The 14093-nt window shown below is 38.6% G+C and overlaps 2 protein-coding genes across 4 annotated transcripts in view; both read right to left on the bottom strand.

The window, feature by feature from the left end:
* The window catches only part of LOC140663430 (GTPase-activating Rap/Ran-GAP domain-like protein 3), a 28606-nt gene extending 28350 nt beyond the window's left edge, over positions 1–256 (bottom strand). The window contains exon 1 of the mRNA XM_072887587.1: positions 76–256. The gene's annotated coding sequence lies outside the window, so the exon portion shown is untranslated. The remainder of the gene's footprint in view (positions 1–75) is intronic.
* Positions 257–1314: 1058 nt separating this feature from the next.
* The window catches only part of Pot (zona pellucida domain protein papillote), a 30642-nt gene continuing 17863 nt past the window's right edge, over positions 1315–14093 (bottom strand). For 2 of the 3 annotated variants that reach the window (XM_072887592.1, XM_072887593.1), the window contains exons 3-6: positions 10185–10521; positions 8707–8863; positions 7572–7941; positions 1315–7133 (exon numbers count right to left, since the gene is read on the bottom strand). In XM_072887592.1, the coding sequence (XP_072743693.1) occupies positions 5022–7133; positions 7572–7941; positions 8707–8863; positions 10185–10521 (2976 nt within the window). In that variant the 3' untranslated portion in view covers positions 1315–5021. Of the gene's footprint in view, positions 7134–7571; positions 7942–8706; positions 8864–10184; positions 10522–11551; positions 11720–14093 lie in introns of all 3 variants that reach the window. The other variant, XM_072887594.1, reaches the window with a different exon arrangement.

Genomic DNA, 14093 nt, shown 5'->3' with positions numbered 1-14093 from the left:
ATGGGGATTCACCTTTGTCGGAGTAATGACATTTAACTCGAGGGATCTCACGTGCGTTGCATTATTCTCGCTTACCTCTAAGCCGCACGTGCCGCGCACCGGATGTGCAATTCTCCTCGTCGAGTCAACCCATTACCGAGAGAATTACGTATCACGTTATTACGTATATAACATATTACGTAATCGCGATTTTTCACAAAATTCGCGGCTCGAGACGCGCGCGATCCTCCCTCAATTCAAGGAGCGCCCCCGCGGATCGCGAGCAAGCTCGGGAACGGCCGTGGAAGACTGCTCGATTCACGGCCAAGATAATTCCGCGAAGGGTGCGCGGGAAAAACGCATGCGTCGATCCGCCCCGCATGGTCGAAGAAGCAAAGTACACATGTATCTATGTGTGGCGCTCGCTCGGACGGACCGCAACTTTGTATTTTCGGAAAAACAACCGCATATATCTTGAAGCGAGGGGGAGCGAGAATCGGGGTGGACGCGCCTTTTTCCATCGAGGGATCGATCAAAAGGACTTCGCGAAGCAATTATAGAGGCACCCTCGTATATGTGCGCTCCGTCGTTCCCTTCTCTTTCATTCTTTCTCCCTCTCCCGCTCCCTCTCTCTTTCTCTTTCTCTTTCTCTTTCTTTCTGCATTTCCCATCAACGCGACCTCGGTATCATTCGTATCATTCGCCATGATCGCCTGAGGCTGCCGTCGATCTCGATAGATCCTCCGCTTTGCGGAGAATTCTTTCTCGAGCTCGTAATTAATTTAGACACATTCCTTCCTTCACTCCGCCGATTGTTCCGGGCGAGAAGACTGGGTGAGTTCTCGCAGGAGATGCAATCTAATTATCACGAGAGACGCTTGTGCTTTTCGTATCGGCATCTTGTCAAATGCTATTCCTTATCTTCTTTTTTTTTTTCTCTGATGAAATAATAAATTATTCAGCAGTATATTAGGTTGGTATATATCCTCGGCAAATAGATTTCAATGGATTCAAGTTTAATCTAATAATCCACATTTCTTTTTTTTTCTTTAGTATCACATGTTTTAATCGTCTGAATTGAAATTAAAATTTTAGTCATCTCGTTATTTTACGTTTACTTTACGGATAATTTAGCTGAGTATGCTTACTTAATATGACATAAATAAAATGATCAAACATCGGGAGAAAGGTATTTCCTTGATAATATTCCGAAGCAGTAATCTCCTTCGTAAACAAACTAATGTTCTCTGTACGGATAATGTGATACGCTAGAATAAGATTTTCCCATTAAAGTTATCATAAAGTTTATTCGGTAATAAGGAGAACAGTACAAGCTGCTTTTAGTAACCAATTTTATTAATAGCCATGTTCTCTCCGACCTTACTCGAAGATCATATTACATTTTCCATTTATTGGCGATTGCTGTTGAACTTGCGCGCTATTTTATCATACTTCGACAACGTCGAGCCGTGCAAATTAATCTTCCACGAAGTAATACAAAGCTACGAGGGTTACATGATTTATTGATAACGCACTCAGACCTTACGACTCGTGCGCTGTCAGCATTTGTTAGCAGTTACAATTTAGGGAAGTCTAGTTCAAACTTATATATAGATATATTTGCCGTTTGTATCGAAACAATACCGTCAAGACAGCGAACGTATTAGCCATTTGTTTCAACCATTTTACCAGCCTCGGTTTCCCCTGTTTTCCTTTACTTTAGTCCCTCGTCCCGTTATATACATTCCAGTAGCACCCATTTCACTCGCGCGATACCCTTACGAATATTGCATGCGTACTTTCGACTCGAGGAAACGACCAATTCACACGCAATTCGCATCTGTTACAAAAATTTGATAGAAAAACGTAAGCCGTTCCTATATAAGAATTATCCGTTATGTTAATTCTACACTAATATAGCGCACTATTTCATCCTTAGTTTTTTCTAATGCCACGTGTCATGTTCCGTCATGTCACTTTTATTCCACATTAATCCCATAAGTTAAATACAAGCGTTTCATTAATTTCTCTTATCGGAAGCATTTTTCTCCTCCCTTTCTTCGACATTGAATTTTTCTCGCGACAGCAGGTCTTTGTCGGAAGATACTCTGAAAGGACGATGTAACCGACGTGACGTCGAGATAAAAACTCGGACGTTGATAACACTTGTTATGTAATTTTTCAATATGATTTATTATCCCATTTTTCGCGATTAATATTCCTTTCGTGCGCTGGGGCACTTTATGCTTTATTCATCGATCCACATGTGCGCTTAGCACGTGATGTTCGTTTCGATGTTTAAGATATAATGCATAACTTTATTATTGATTTTGATTTACAGTCACTTGTAAAGAAAGTGACCACAATTACTGCTTTCTATGCATCATGTTTTACAAAATTTACAGCGAATTAGCTGTTTAAATACGACATCGATTTTAAGCTCCTTGGACGGATATATCTTGTAAACAATCGATTCGGACTTAAACTATCGAATTACAAATTCTACGAGCTTCTTATTCGGCGCATCAATTATATTGAATTGTGTATGAATTGAGAGCAGTATTGTAATCGCTTTGCCATTGGGGGGGGGGGGGGAGAGTAGTACCGTTAGATATAACGTTACAAATTAAAATACAAAGTACATTAACTGCCGATATATATATACGTATATATATAATAGCAATTGCGCGAAAATATTCAGACATGATGCATTTTTCGAAAATTCTAAATATTTTAAGACACTATATTATGTACAGATACAGATTTATTTTACGTGCTATTACATTTCGCCATTGCATATTGCAACTGAAAATTCGCTGATGCAATTGTTTGATATTGTTCTAGAAATCACTTTTGCGTTATCTCAATGTGCTTTGCTCGCGCAATTTTGACATTCAATAATTTTAATCATACGCAAACAAAGCGAAACGTAATATTATCTTTTGAAAGCAAAATGTTTCGAATTGTCGGCCATTGTCAAAACAACGTAGAGATTCCGGAGCAATTACGTACCACTATGAGAATAATAATCGCGTCCTGATATATTAATGCAATTTGCAAACTTGCCGAATTTCCATTTCGTAGCTCAAGGATTTGGAAGACTTCGTAAACTCTAATGACTGTAGATAGAGTTACGCATAAATTTAATACGTGTGACTATACGTTAGTCATAAAAGAGGGTACGCTGTATAATTACAAATATATCTATCTACGCGCGAATATACCGTGTCGGTCGATATGTATCTCGGCCGAGCCCAGGTATTCCGACGACAGTACATTAAATCGGATAGGAGACTTTGCGGAAGGGATTAGATAAATGATATTGGAGAGAGAAGTTTAACTATCGTTTGTGAAGCATATAACCCAGCACCGTGTGTTTCGTTACCTACTTAAGTAGACTATTATCGCAGTTGTATCGCAAACGGGAATGTTTTAATCGCGAGCTATGTGCGATTCCTTGCGATCTCCGAGAAAGAAAAAGAGAGGGAGAGAGAGAGAGAGAGAGAGAAAGAGAGAGAGAGAGAGAAAGAGGGAGAGATCGATCTTCGCGATCTATCGGACGTTAGGAAGCTGAGGACAAGCTGCGTCGCACGCAGACGTTAGGTCCTCTCATGCGATTACGTTATATTATTTATTATTTTTTCACACACATTTTTTGCCATTTTTTTTTCCTCGCGTTATTTCCCCTGTCGCGATTGAAATTGACACATTTGCTAATTAATCCATTTAAGCTTTTAAATATCATATTCGAGTGTGTGAGATTATTGAAACTCATATTTTATATTTCAACAAATATTTCCGACAATATCTTCTGTCATTTACAAAATGCGCAAAATGGCGCGATATGTCATTAATGTTGATTAACGCAGGTAGCGATAAAAAATGTTCATTGCCAGTCTAGGCTTTAATGGTTTAATTCCTGCAAATTGTGTACGATTACTCTGATAATGTTCTCGCCAGAATCTGCAGACCCACTCGTGGCGAGATAAGCAACCCGCGTATGATCTACACATCTATAAATTACGAGTGACGTGTGAAGAGACTGGCGATTGAGCAAGTTTCTGAAATCGGGCGATCTCGATATCGAAGGAACGATTCGGGAGGCGGTCGCGAAATTGATTCAAAGTTTGAGCAAGTTATGAGCGAGATATCGGGCACGATGGACAATGAATCTAGGCAGTGAATGGCTATGAGTTGTAGGAAAAACTAGGACAACGATATAAACCGACGTGATAAAGAAATAACGAACTGGCCGCTACAAATAAATGAATTTTACTCCACGAAACGTTATTTTCTATCTCGCTGTCCGTCCGTGTGCATTGTCATTTCTGGCAAGATATCCATCATACAGGAAGTCTCCGCTTGAGAGTGAAACAAACAGCGGCGGTATCAACTCGTAATGCGCGAGCCACGTGGAGTCACCGACCGAAAAGTGCCCGTGAGAAAAATATGAGCTCGTATAAATCATAATCCATCGTATCGTGATTTGCAACAGAATAAAAAGCATGCGAATCTGTGGATATATGGAATAGTTGCGAAAGACTGAAAAATACAATTTCTACTGATCCTTTAATAAATCTCTTTCTATAGTTTGTGTTGCTCAACTTTTTGCAGTACTCTTCAGTATATTTAAGCGATATTGAGAAGTTTACAATCTTCTCTGCTAGTATTCTCGAAAGCTCTCGATTCTATTCAGAATTTAAAAATGTTAATTTTTAAAAAAATATAATTATGAATATTTAAGAAATATTTTTTTCTTTAATTAATTCAACAATACGTGAGAAATAAATTTTAATTAAATTAATAGGTTAGTCGTGTTTTATTATAAAAGTGACAGTATGAAAGAAATTCACTGTTAAAAAATGACAAAATAATCATCTTAAGCTTCTCGATTTTGTAAAATATAAACGTCATTGCCTAGTCATTTCTAATAAATCTTTTAGATCTAATTCCGTCAAGATTAAATAATATCGCCTCTGTATCTAAAAGTTCGAGGTGCAGATCGAGAAATGCGGTACATGATATACAAGTTTCGAGGCCGCTCATATTTGCATCTCCGGCTCGGAATTATTGTCGTTAAACCAGTCCGAGGCCCTCTGATTTTCCGTCACGCGCACGCTAAGTTCCCTCTCGGTATATCGACTGGATCTCGTGACAGACGGGCCTCGTCTGTGCTCGTCGAAGGAGGCGAGAACCTCCAATCTGTCGCCCCGTCTGATCGCTCTTGGTGTCGTCTCCACGGAGCTGGTGCCATCCTCCGCGGTTGCCCACGGCGGCAGACTGCCGGAAGGCATACCCCAGTGTTCGGTGAATTCCGAGCCTGACCTGGCCAAGCTTGGTTGGCTGAGTGATCTGACGAGAGAGTCCGCGCCCTCAAAGGAACTCAAGCTGGTCAGATCATCCCGATCCATCCGGGCAAAGTCACGGACCGTTATCTCAGACATCGATCTCAGATCGGCCTCGCTGCCAGCGCCGGCGCCGGCGCCTCGCGAACGAATAGAACCGCCTAATCGACGCGGGCGACCCTGTCCGCTGATCATGGTCGTGGCGGATTGCGATGTCTGTAGATGATGACTCTGAGTACCTAAGGTACGCGCCGAGCTACCGCCGTCGCTTTCATACTCATATAAAGTAGGAAGAGAGGATCGTCTGGACCTGGTGTCCCACTCCGATGATTTTGACCGTTTGTATCTTTGTCCGTGATTTTTGCCATGGCTGGAAGACGAGGTTGAGCCGGTGTGTGTCGACGGCGGGCTCAGAATACGGATAATCACATCCCATTTCGCCGGTGGGAACAGATTAATATATCTCGCATCTTTACGTATCAGCTCGTAATCCTCCTTGACCACCGCCTCGGTCAGCAAAGTGCGTAGCGTGCTCTCCGTCGTGATGATCTCGCGCCACTTGGCGCGCTCCTCGTCCGTCAATTCGGTAGCGTAACGCGGCTCTAGGACGCGCGCCAGTCTAGTGTACCAATCGGCGTCGGCGTCGTCGAGGGAACGACGGGAGGCTGGTGGAGGCGGCCTGCAGGGAATCTCGGCGCGCGTGGTGTATGTCGGCTCGATGCTGACGTCTGGCTCGTCGTCCACGCCGGCGTTCGATGGCTCGTTTGTGATGGTTAAATTAGAAGCTGAGCTGACATCGGAGAAGTTCTCCCATTCCGGTGGCGGAGGTGGCATGTCCTGCGTCGGATAGTTTCTGATGGTGACGTCCCACTTGAGATCTGGCGGCGGTTGCGGTCTGGCGCGATATTCGGTCACCTGGCGAGAGTGACGTTCCACATCCTCGATCGTCTTTTTCTCCGTGACAGTGCGCAGAAACACATCATCCACTTCATGGGTCGTAATTTCCGGACGACGGGACGCGACCATCTGCGGCTCAACCAGCGGCTCTGTCATCTCCTCGCGTAACAGACGGTGCTCGCGATGCTGAACGGCGGTATGAGTTGTAGCAGTGGACGTGGTTGGCGCGATGGAAGGCGGTGGCGGCGGAGTGGGCGCCAGGATGCTCGCCACTCGATACTTGGCGTGAGATGCATCCGTTACCTCGGTCAGCGAGCGAGTTTCGGTAAGCTCGGTGTTCAGGGAGGTGAGGGATCTCGGTCGGCGAATCTCATGTTGCTCGCTCATCGGCGATGCAAGTTTCTCCTGAATCACGGTAGTCTCCCTCTCCGCCTGCTTACGCAAAATTCTCGAGTAGACCGGAGGTGTCTGTTGTCGAGAGATGGTAGAAACAGACGACGCACCACCCGGTGGTCCGTGAAGTTCGGGAACGTAGGAGAAGGTCGTCATTCGGTAGGGTGTGCTTTCCTCTCTCTCCAGGATGGTCGTTAGATTTCTCTCGAGGGCGATGCTTGCCACGTCCGACTCTGACGGCAACGGGCTCGGCGGCGGCGGTGCTCTCTTCACTCTCATTTGTACGTCGAACTTGGGTTCGAGCGGAACAGCTACGGGGTGACGTGGTATCATAACTCTGGACGCATTCGCGGCTGTCATCGAGGAGGTTTCCACTTCGGCAGCCACTGTCTCGGAATACAAGGAACTCGAAGTACGCATTTCCATCTGGCGTTGATGTTGGATCTCGCGATGATCCACGAATGCTTTGTTGTCGTAAGATCCGGCGGATGATACAGGTAGCGAACGTTCCTCGTCCACCTGTAACAACACGAAACAGAACCGATTAATGTAAATTAATTGCGCATTTATTACTTAGCATTTTTTCTGACTATTAGAAAAGAACATTTAGGAAATATTCTTCAAGTTCTTCATTAAAATTCTCAATTAATGCATATTTAGAGTATCCAACTATTGTTGGGGTTAGCGGCATTTCATGATGTATGTAATAAAATTGTATATTAAATATCGAAATATCAAAAATTAGTTAGACAATTTTAATAATTTTTAAATTGGATAAATTAAGATTCATGACACACAGAAACTTGTATTCTGTGTGTCTACAGATTGTGATTATATTACTCGATATTAATACGATATTAATATGATATGAGATACACGAGAGATGCTCTTCATATTTGCTTAATAAGCTGAATATTCAATCATCCGCCTTCGCAAACAATTATTATCGGAACTCACCTCGGAGTGACTCTCGCTCGGATAATCACTCGGTAACGTGTCCGAATGATCGATCACCAGATTCGCCTCACTACCGGAAGTGGACACGGCGGTCGCATGAAGAAGGGCATGTGCACGAGGTATCTTCAGACCCTCGAACATGGTGATGTTGCTCAAGGTCGAGCCGGAAAGCTTCGTTATCTCGGAGCCGGTGCCGCTCTCGAACGGATGTCGATGGATCACGCGGACGTTTCGGCGTTTCAGGCACATGTAGGAACATCCGAGACCCAGCAGGAGCAACGAGAGGAACAGGATCGCGCAGATAATCAGCAGGATCTGGAAGCCTTTCAGCGGCGGTTCGGTGACCGGCGCGGGTGTCAACGTGGCCAATCTAAGAACGGAAATCAAATTAGAGCGAAGCAGCAAGTGTCCCGGAAACGGAAGAAGAGACGCTGCAAGTAACAATGATGTCGTGCTAGTGCTACAGTTAACGGTGCGATATCTTGAAGCTGTGTCCTCGAGTATAATTAAACTATGAGAAATGAAGGCGTGTACACGATACGTTCTGAATACAAAACATTGTTCCTTATTCGTTCGACAAACACAGCGATATCAAATGAATCATCTATCGCAGATGCTTAATTGTCAAATTAACATAATTAAATAGCGTAAAATTTAAATAGCAAAAGTGCGAGTATCTCTCGTGATATTCGTTTCTTTAAATTTTCCTTTGTTCAAATGTTAATAATGTACGTTGCGTATATTCAATTACTGTTTGTAATGCACGGTAATTAAACAGTCACGGAATTTAATGGCGTAACGATACAATAATCGATGGTTTTTTTTTGGGGGGAAAAAAAGGACATCCGAGAATATTCAATAATGACATTTATTATTTCGAGAATGAAAATCTTAAATAAATTATTTTAATTACTTTAAGAAAAAAAAATATGATTTAAAATTTCTAAAATTAACAGAAAAATAATGTGCAAATATAATTGTTTCATAATTTAAATACAATAATCATTTAATAAATTAAAAACCTCAATATGAAAATGAGAAAATAATCCAACAAATCCTACCGATTTTTGCAAACACAACTGATAAATATATTTTTCCCGATATTTTAATAAAGAATTCTTTCTTTCTCTCTTACATGCTCTCTGGAGGTTTTGGAGGTGCCGGCGCTACGGGTGGGGGATATCTACAGACTATAGTGATAACCTCATCTCCGTCCATTTCTAAACCGGGATGAAAACGAACAACCACATTATTGGTAAACACACGTAAAGGATCTTGCTTTGTACCGCATCCTGAAATGCAAATTATTTTCGTACAATAAAAAATTAAATTTAATTTGAGGTAGAAAAATATTTTCTAAACGCAACAAGTTATAATTGTATAATTATATTTGACAGGATGTCTACTTCTTGGAAAAACATGAAAAACCGGGAATATTTAGGGATTTCTTTTGTATCTGGGGAAAAAGGGAAGTCTCATGGAATTTTATTGGAATTTAGGGAATTTTTTTAAAAATTCTTTTTTTAATAATTTTGCTTTTTATCTAATAAACAGTCAGCTGTATATGAAATTGTAAAACACAAAGAATAACACGAAATTTCATTTAAAGTCGATAAAACGTTCAAAATATTACCAGCGTCTCATTTCACAATCAGTACTCGTATGTTTGATGTCTCCTAATCTAATTTAATAATAAAGTATAATAAATATATTGTATTAATTTTTATACATAGAACTTTCTTTGAAAATTAAATGTGATTATAGACTAACATAAAATCTCATTAAAATCGATAAAATATTGAAATATAAGACCAATGTCTCATCTCGATATTTATACGTTTAGCATTTCGGGCGATCTATTTTGAAATTTGTTTAATAAATATTCTAATAATTTTTATGCATGGAACTTTTTATATAAATATCGTGAAACACCTTAAAGTCTGATAAGAAATGCTTGAAAAATCGTCGGCAGATGAAGTGGGACAACGTAAACTTGGCGTCTCACAATCAGTTTGTCTTATATAAATATATTTATTTATATTCTTAATGTCTTAACATAATATTGAATATGAAATACTCTTTGTAATTTTTAAAGATAAAGAAATGAAAAATTATCTTATTCAATTATTCAGTTTTTTTTTAGTGCATTTATAAATTTAACATTGAAAGAATGAAAAACATTAGAAAATGTATGTAATAAAAAAATTTATTTTAGAGAAAATTGTATTAAAAAGTTTTGAAAATATTCTTTTTTCTTGGAATTTTGAACAAAAATATCTGGAAAATCTGGGAATTTTCAGGGGATTTTTTACAAGAATTGAATAGACTATCTGATTTGAATTAAAAGTAGATATTTTTTGAAAAAGGACCCATAGTCACCAAAATATTTTATAAAATGGCATCAATTTCGCTCGGCTTTTATTTCTTCGTGAATAAAAATATATTGTTTGATACGATAAGAATTAGATTTTATGATAGTTACAATATTATTATACATTTTTTATAAACAATTTGTTTCTGAGAATGACAGAATGTTACGCTTTTGCGAAATAAAAAAATGGCATGTTGTTTACTGCAAGTAAATGTCAAACACATAATAATACGGAGACATACCCTTCAGAGGTAGTTCCAATTTAGCGGTGGTCGCGCCTCGTCCTTTGAATATGCAGGCGCTGTTACGATCAAAGTCTGCGTAAGCCACTCCGTAGAACGGTTCCTCGAATTTGAGCTCGACTTCCATGCTACCCTGACCACAGTTTAGGTAGGCCTTAGTTCGATTCAGAAATATAATCGGCGAGATATCGTCCAGTTTGGTGACTTTGCCGTCGAGAACCGTGCTCGGCGGCAGTCCCGGTTGATATTCGATGCTGTTGCCTTGCGACGCATAATTGCTCTGAGACAACGCAATTGGAATTGCCGTCCAGAGCAGGATCATCAATTTTGGCAACATCTACGATGAGAAATATAACGATGATCCTTCAGGAAATTACAAGATATTAGCGAGGACATAACTAATTGCAAAAACTTTAATCAAACAAAAAAGAATTTTATATTAGAAAAACTTGTAACAACATTAAGAAATTCACACTTTTATAATAATAATCTTTTTATTATTTATTGAATATCCTTATTGATATACATGAAAATTGAATTTGTATGATATATGCGTATTACTATAATATTTTTAATAATTTTATTTTTATGTTTAATAATTTTATAGTAAGCTAAAATATACTTCATAAAATATGATAATATTATTTTAAATTAATGACTATTTATTAAACCGTAAAAAGATTACTGAAAAAACATCAATTTTAGTCATTATTTGATTGTAATCTTATCATATTTTATGAAGAGTTGCAGAAAATACCGTGACGAAAATTTTGTTCACAGTTTTTAATACACGCTATTATACCCTAATGCACACTATAATAAACTTTAATGATAAATGCGATACTGCATGTATGACATGTACTATAAGGAATCATCATGTTCTCAGGTATCATTCGAGAAGCACGAGGAAGCGACACGACTGTCCACATTCCCACGAGCGACTTCCAGAGAACGTAAGTTTTCTTTTGTATATTTCAGTTACGTCATTGTTTATATACGTATCACTCGATTTACAGATAGATACGTGTGTGGTTTATCCATCGTAACGCATCGCGTTCCTTTTGTATAGGGCGTACCAAAACTTTTTACCAAACATAAATATTAGTAGTAGAATTAATAATAATTCAGTTGCAAAAGTTCTTCATTTAATTTAAAACCTCCATTTTGTTTTCATATGCTAATTCAAGAGAGGCTTGAATTATATAGATATTTATTTTCAAGAAATTAAAAATTGTGATTTAGATTTTCAATGACATTTTTATTAAGTAATGATTAATTTAAAATTAATTTAAAGATTTAATTTTAACTTAAAGATTGATCAAAGAATCCGTAGCAGAGAGAATAATACTAGCGATTTTTAGTTATACCTTGTATAATATCTCAAGTAGTACGGCCCTTCTCGAGTTAGTCCTTTCCTACTCAACTAGAGCAGAGAAAGCCGTTATCCGTCGCGAGATGTAAAACGATTGTTATCTCCGATGTTTGTCGTACCGATGTAACATCCGCATCAGAAATGTCACGTGAAAATTCAGTTACTATAAACAAAGTTATAAACACATTCTGCAAGTTATGGACGATCAATCGCCGCCCAGCGGTATAATACTCATAATTCTTCCTGCATAACATGGGGGAGCTCGTCCCTAATAAATTACAAAAACCAAGCTGACGTATTGCAAGTGTAACGATATGCGCGAAACGATTATAGCTGCCGCGGCCTCGAAAGAGCCCACTTCAAGGTACTGTTACTTTTACCGCCGGTAATTGCATTCGAGTAAACGTACAAATTATAGACATTACTAGTTGTATCTATAAAAATATCTCGCTGTGCGTTTCGTCCATGCACGATCATACGCCGGTATGCACGATAGCGCGTCGTAGTAAAAACGTCAGACGACGGTAAAAATACGCCTGGTTAAAATACACTCGCATGCAAACGCGTGGATTACTCGACTGTTATCGTTGTTGTCGGCGAATTCGCGATTCCGTTTGTTAAAAACTGAACGACGTCTAGCAAATTGTCCGCCATTGGTTATTATTCGTCCCGCTGTGTATTTAGTAGCGCGTGAGAATCTCGCGGACATCATCCTCGTCGCATCGTCTCGCGCTGCGAGTACTAAAACATTTACTGCATCGAGCGAAGATATAAAAAAGAAAATTCGTCAATGAATATCTTACTCGTCCATATATAGTTGAAATATATTTCTGTTATTCGAAAAAAGAAACAGAGATAGTATCTGATAGCATCAAACTACTTTTAGAATTATAAGTAAGTTTTAAGATCGTTGATTTTGACGTGATGTGAAAATAAAAATAAGAAAGACACACATAAGCGTATAGGAAAATATAAATAAATAACAAATAATAAAGCACGTATTTGAGAAAAAGCTGTAGATACGCAAAACGCCAACCTAAATATCGAAGCGGCCATCAATCGTTAAGAGTAAAAATAGATTTGGATAGCAATATTTATATCGATGGTCGTCCCTACTTCTAAAAAACTATCGCGGACCTAAATGCGCGGTGAGTGCATAATTCAAGAGTAATCGACTGGAGTGACGGATATGATGGGCTATTTATTAGTGCCAAACATCGCACATGGGCTAGAAATAGTTATATTAATTGCGCGTGTGACGCAATATATATAAATCACATCGGAAGCGATTAGTAGAACGTGTGTTTCGAGACACGTGTGATGAGCTGCAGTAAATTATGCAAAAATAACAAGAGATATGGACTGTTTCAGATTCATTGTTTCTTTTATCGACGTTAAGTAATTGATTAATTTATCGTCAGCGAAAATTTAATTTTTTTTGTATATATATATATATATAATTTAAATATAAATATAAAAAAATATTCTTCACATACATTCGTATTAAATACAAAACATTTATATTTTATTCAAATAAATAAATAAATATTTTTAAGACATTTCAAAATAATATGTATATCCCGGCAAAGATATTTAATATTAAAGACTCAATATTCACATGAGTAAATAATGGTCTACTTAATATTACACATAAAAAAATAATTTTGTATTTATTAAAATTTGTTACTAAAGATTCTGCCACATTGTATAAACTATAACGCGAGAATCGTCCCGTAAAATTGCAAAATGGCGGATCCTTGAACGGTTTGTTAAAACTCATTAAAAAAATTACGGGGAAAACATAAAAAATTTTACAGCTTCGTGCTTATCCAGAGAGAAGCCAGCAGAAGTTTTTGATTGCAAATGCAGAAAGTAACGCGTGAGAAATCTCATAGCAATTGTAACTATTTCCTACTTCCTGCGTTCCTTTCTCCGAACATGCGCCACAACGAATTGCACGCGGTTACTTAATTATTTAATTGATGTACACATTGAAAAAAAGAACAGTTAATAGGAAATAAAGAAGTACGATTTAATTGACGATGTTATACCGTGATATTATCAATCCGTATCGTCTTACAGTCGCATTAGCATATCGCGTACGAGGAGCTGAATCGAAATAAAAATGCCTTAACGCGCGACTCTATACAGCTTGAGTGCTAAATCATATTACAGTCCCTTCGGTAATATTACACTTCTCCCAGTCTCCCGCGGCTGCTAAGATACAAGGTACTCGCGCTATACTTTAAGTCGCCTATTACGCAAATAATTTTATAGTCCTTAATTATTCTCGTCCTCTTCGAACGTTTGTCTTTGGCGGTATCTCGAAATTGAAAATAACAACCCTACTTATCAAGCTTCGATAATATCATTAATTATACTCGCGCGATATGATGGAGAGAGTGAGTACAAGAATGAATCACAAGATAGAGATACAAATCTTCTATTTCTGTACTTTTAAAGATAAAATAAAAATAACAGAAAGATTATAAAATACTGTTTTATATTGTTTTCCTTCAAAATTTTCTCTGGCAAAT

Source organism: Anoplolepis gracilipes, chromosome 3 (assembly GCF_047496725.1).
Source record: "Anoplolepis gracilipes chromosome 3, ASM4749672v1, whole genome shotgun sequence".
Classification (NCBI taxonomy): domain Eukaryota; kingdom Metazoa; phylum Arthropoda; class Insecta; order Hymenoptera; family Formicidae; genus Anoplolepis; species Anoplolepis gracilipes.
The sequence above is the reverse complement of the archived record's forward strand: the minus strand, read 5'-3'. Positions and strand labels throughout refer to the sequence as shown.